The sequence below is a fragment of the Camelina sativa genome, chromosome 11 (assembly GCF_000633955.1).
Source record: "Camelina sativa cultivar DH55 chromosome 11, Cs, whole genome shotgun sequence".
Taxonomy (NCBI): Eukaryota; Viridiplantae; Streptophyta; class Magnoliopsida; order Brassicales; family Brassicaceae; genus Camelina; species Camelina sativa.
In genome coordinates, this window is record NC_025695.1 from 48,073,719 (window position 1) to 48,078,792 (window position 5,074).

The window sequence follows — 5,074 nt, forward strand, 5'->3', positions numbered from 1 at the left end:
GAAAGAAACCTGTGGACAGTGAGGGGAAAGAGCATGATATAGGGAAAACTGATGAGCTGATGACCGAAGCAAGACCAGGTGAGAGCAAGAAACAGGCTGAATCAGAACAAAACGAAGAGAATAAACAGCCATTGCCGAGCAAAATTACAACAGATGGCGAGGAGAAAGAGCATGTTATGCAGAAAACCGATGAAGTGATGACGGAAACAAGACAAGAGGAAGAGAAACAGCCAATGCAGGGCAAAGTTAACACACCTGTCTCAAACAAACCAGCGAGGAAGCGCATCACGTCGATGGCTATTGATCCCTAATGATAAACTAACCACTTCTCTTCTTAGATTGTTACTCTGTTTACACTATCAAAATCTCTAATCATCTGTAGCACTACGATGTAAAAACGTTTTTTTCGAATAAATTTTACATTTTATTCAAAAAAAAAAGAGAAACTAACCACTACTGATATATACATTTTGTTCCATCTGTTTTATTTTTTACTCTGCTACAATTATCTTTCTCATAGGCTAGACATCAAATATATGAATTGCTCCGATGGATATTTTTGTCAAGAGGCCATGTTGGAAGTGGATAAGTTTCTTTAGTCCTCATCCTATGTGGCTATGTGTCGTCTTAAAAGCAATGTACATAAACTCACATGTATGTGTATGACACATGAGAATGAGATGGATGGTTAAAGTTTATTGTGCATCATTTAGTAAATACATGAGTTAAGTTAGCTGGGCATCAAAGGCCCAAAAATTCATATAGCTAAATGCAACAATCCGTGACGCGAAAGGGATGTTGTGTTGAGCTTTTTTGGCCCGTTTCAACCAATGTGAATGTGTGAATCACGCACAATAATTGACCGGTAAAAAAAATAGCGGATAATTTTACCCTAATTTTTAGTTTCCAAAACCTTTCTTTTTTTGTCCCAATAGCCGTAAAAAAGGTTAAAAAAACAAAAACCCAGAAAAATCAACTCTCTCTCTCTCTCTCTCTCTCTCTCTCTCTCGTCTCGTCTCCAATGGCTATCGCTCTCAATCTCTGAATCTCATCCTCTGTCTCTTTCTCTCAGTCAGAGAGATTTCTCAATTATTCTTCAATTTTCAGTTTCTTTTTTTCTTTCTTTTCCCACTTCCAATTTTTTTTTTTTTGTATAAACACTATTAACACCAATACACAAATATATACAAATATCTTCTCTCTCGGCTCCAATGGATTCTCCGAAACTCCCGTACTCTCTCTCCGCCTCTTCCTCCACCCCATTTGCTTCCTCCGCCGTAAAACCTCACCGGAAAAAAGTCCTTTCCCGTAACTGCATCCTCATCATCATCGCCATATCCTCTATTCTCCTCCTCCTCTTAACTCTCCTCATCTACGCCACCGTCTCCAAATCCTCCCACAACCACCGCAACTCAACACCCCAATCCCCAACCTCCAAAGATAATCCTCCGCCGGAGACTCCTCTCCCTCCTCCTCCGATCGCTCAGATCCGTCTCGCCTGCAACGCGACTCGTTTCCCAGACCACTGCGTCGCCTCCCTCTCTAAACCGGGTCAAGTCCCTCCGGATCCTAAACCGGTTCAAATCATCCACTCCGCGATTTCAGTCTCGTACGAGAATCTCAAAACCGGCCAATCGAAAATCAAGTCTATCCTAGACTCATCCGCAGATAACAAAAACCGCACGAACATCGCCAAAATTTGCCTCGAGATCCTCTCCTACGCTCAGCACCGTACCGAATCGACGGACGTCGCCGTGACGAGCGGCCAAATCAAAGACGCTCGTGCGTGGATGAGCGCAGCTCTAGCTTACCAGTTCGATTGCTGGTCAGGTCTCAAAACCGTCAACGACACGAAGCAAGTCGTCGAGACGGTCACGTTCTTCGAAGGTCTCGTGAACCTCACCGGTAACGCGTTGAGCATGATGCTATCGTTCGACAGTTTCGGAGACGACGTCGTTTCGTGGATCCGTCCTGCTACCGAACGAGATGGGTTTTGGGAGAAAGCTGGGCCGAGTTTGGGCTCGGGTACTACGGGCACAACAAAGGCTAATTTGGGGGTTCCGTCTGGTTTAACGGAAGACGTGACGGTGTGTGGGACAGGGTGTACTCACAAAACGGTGCAGGAAGCCGTCAACGCAGCGCCGGATACTAACGGAACCGTTAAGTTTGTGATACGGATTAGAGAAGGCGTGTATGAGGAAACCGTTAGGGTTCCGTTTGAGAAAAAGAACGTCGTCTTTATCGGTGACGGGATGGGCAAAACGGTAATTACAGGATCGTTGAATGTCGGACAACCGGGGATGACAACGTTCGAGTCTGCAACTGTCGGTGAGTTTTTTCCGTTAAACCCTATTTTTAAGAATTTATTAATTTAACTTTTTTTATATTTTCGTCAATTTATTTCATTTAATTTAGAAACATTAAAGTCAAAACATAAATTTGTTTTTTTCTTTTACTCTTGTGGTGATATTGATATATGTCTTTATAGTACTGTTTTTAGATTTGCTCTGCCACGTAAAAAGAATATTATTTAGTTTTTGATATTTTAATTTCAAGATTTAAGTTATGTCGAATGGGAGTGTTCCTGGTTTCAATAGAGACAGAACCCATGTGACATTCAGACAAAGTTCTAATAATAGTAGTCTATATTAAATTATTAATTTAGTCCAAGATTTGGACAAAGTTCCAAGATTTTTTCTTTTTTGTCTTAATCTTAAAAATGTTTGTTGTTATAATATGTTTTTCGGTTTTGGTAGGAGTTCTCGGCGATGGATTTATGGCTCGTGATTTAACAATAGAGAACACGGCAGGAGCAGACGCGCACCAAGCGGTTGCGTTTAGATCAGACAGCGATTTCTCTGTACTCGAAAACTGCGAGTTTCTTGGAAACCAAGACACTGTTTACGCTCATTCTCTCCGTCAGCTTTACAAACAATGTCGAATCGAGGGCAATGTAGACTTCATATTCGGTAACTCAGCTGCTGTATTCCAAGACTGTGATATCCTTATTGCTTCAAAACATTCCAAAGTCGAGCAAGGCGCAAACAATGCGATCACAGCACATGGGAGGATCGACGCGGCTCAGTCCACGGGATTTGTGTTTTGGAACTGTTCGATTAAAGGAACAGAGGAATACATGAAGGAGTATCAAGCTAACCCTAAAGGGCATAAGAACTTCTTGGGAAGGCCATGGAAGGAATTTTCGAGGACGGTTTTTGTAAACTGTAATCTTGAGTCTTTGATTAGTCCTGGCGGATGGATGCCTTGGAACGGGGATTTCGGGTTGAAGACTTTGTATTACGGTGAGTATAACAATACAGGTCCGGGATCGGTTAGATCGAGTAGGGTTCCATGGAGTAGTGAGATACCAGAGAAGCATGTTGATGTTTACTCTGTCGCCAATTTTATTCAGGCTGATGAGTGGGCTTCGACCACTGCTTGATTTTTGTAAAGGAAAAATGAGGTTCTTAGGGTTTTATAAAAAAAATGTCATGGGAAGTCGTCATTGTAACTTTATTGTAGTGTCAAATATTATATTAGTGTGGTATTATCGTTTATCGCTCATTGAGATTCATAGCCATCAACCAATCAAAAGATATAATTTTTTGAGTGATGGAAGAAACCACATAAATCATGTCATAACAGAAAGTTCGATACTTTAAATCTTATCATACTTTGTGAGTGGTTGAAGACTCATAACTTCTTAAACTTACTTCGGAGAGGCAAGAATAACGATATGATAGCCAAAAAAGTCTGATGGTTCAAGGGAACTACATATAAAATGTTTCAAAGGATAAAAACAAAGTTACTTTGTTATTTTTACCTTATGTGAAACACAAAATGAGGACAGTGATGATAGCGTGACACACAAAAGCTATGGGGTCGAAGGAGAAACATGTTCTTTTGGTGTGAGAGAGAGCAAAAGAGATACTTATACTTATAGGTCGGAATCAGAACTCTTCTCCTCCTTTGGTGGTGCATACTGCCTGGTGAGACGGGATCTTTCCCATGGGTCCAGCGGCACTCGAGGTGGCGGTTGAGGTGTTGCTGGTTTTGATTGCCTTAGTTCGTTCTCTCTATCGATAAACCTGCACCAAGAAGAGTATATATAACCAGTTGTTAGCTCCCCAAGGAAACTTCCTAAATTAGAGAATCCAGTACCGGTATCTCGGGTTACACATACAACAGATAATGTTTGAACTTATGATCATTGTCCCATTTTTGTTGTCATTGCGGCTAAAGAAAACTTAAAATTCAATGTGCTTCTATGAGAAGAATGAACAATAAAGAAAAGAAGTATTGTTTACTCGATATAAGCCATTGGTGCAGCATCACCAACACGAATACGAGTGCGAAGCATTCTTGTGTACCCACCAGCTCTATCTCTGTAAAACACATAACATCCTTATCATGAAACAGAGTTGAGAGTACTAAGGAGAGATCCAAAATTTAAAAAAAAAAAGAAAAACAAGGCTCGAGGATTCACTTGTATCGATAAGCCAATTCTGTAAAAATCTTGTGAAGTACATCATCTCCTCTAACAAAACCACCAGCTCGCCTTGCTGCAGCGAGTGAGCCCTGTAAATAAATCATTTCATCACCCATATGACAGTGATTTTTTTGCTATATATCTCAAACCAAAAAAAACTACTTATCTCAGAGAAGCAAAAACAATTCGTGAGCTTATAAAACCAAGATTAGAGTACACTTGAACACAATTACAGTTACAGCTATGGTGTCTGATGATTATACAAAAGAGTAGAGAGAGTAGCTAATTTATGAACTGATTACCTCTTTGCCAAGTTGAACCATATTATCAGCAAGACGACGGACCTCTTTAGCCTACAAAATCAAATGTATGGTGGTAATGAGAATACATTATTTAGGACAAGACACATCAAGTTATAAAGCAGTAAGAAGGATCACAGATTCTCTCATTAGCTGACTATAAACCCTAGCTAAACCTCAAATCAATGAAAATGAAGAAATAGGAATCAGTACCTTTGCGACAGTGGTCTCAATTCGCTCGTGTTTCACTAATTGAGAAACCATAGTCCTGATTACAATTTGATTG

General features: G+C 40.5%; 3 protein-coding genes across 4 annotated transcripts in view; 2 read left to right on the forward strand and 1 right to left on the reverse strand.

Annotated features, from left to right (window-relative positions):
• The window catches only part of LOC104727092 (chromatin assembly factor 1 subunit FAS2), a 3,873-nt gene extending 3,453 nt beyond the window's left edge, over positions 1-420 (forward strand). The window contains exon 13 of one of the 2 annotated variants that reach the window (XM_010446100.2): positions 79-420. In XM_010446100.2, coding sequence (XP_010444402.1) covers positions 79-311 — 233 coding nt within the window. In that variant the 3' untranslated portion in view covers positions 312-420. The remainder of the gene's footprint in view (positions 1-78) is intronic. The other variant, XM_010446098.2, reaches the window with a different exon arrangement.
• On the forward strand, positions 978-3,564 carry LOC104727093 (probable pectinesterase/pectinesterase inhibitor 64). Its single transcript, XM_010446101.2, has 2 exons — positions 978-2,328; positions 2,757-3,564. The coding sequence occupies exons 1-2, from the start codon at positions 1,212-1,214 to the stop codon at positions 3,440-3,442; spliced, it is 1,803 nt and encodes a 600-aa protein (XP_010444403.1). The 5' UTR covers positions 978-1,211; the 3' UTR covers positions 3,443-3,564.
• LOC104727094 (50S ribosomal protein L17-like) overlaps positions 3,710-5,074 on the reverse strand; it is a 1,604-nt gene continuing 239 nt past the window's right edge. The window contains exons 2-6 of the mRNA XM_010446102.2: positions 5,002-5,056; positions 4,792-4,842; positions 4,487-4,578; positions 4,308-4,385; positions 3,710-4,088 (exon numbers count right to left, since the gene is read on the reverse strand). Coding sequence (XP_010444404.1) covers positions 3,938-4,088; positions 4,308-4,385; positions 4,487-4,578; positions 4,792-4,842; positions 5,002-5,056 — 427 coding nt within the window. The 3' untranslated portion in view covers positions 3,710-3,937. The remainder of the gene's footprint in view (positions 4,089-4,307; positions 4,386-4,486; positions 4,579-4,791; positions 4,843-5,001; positions 5,057-5,074) is intronic.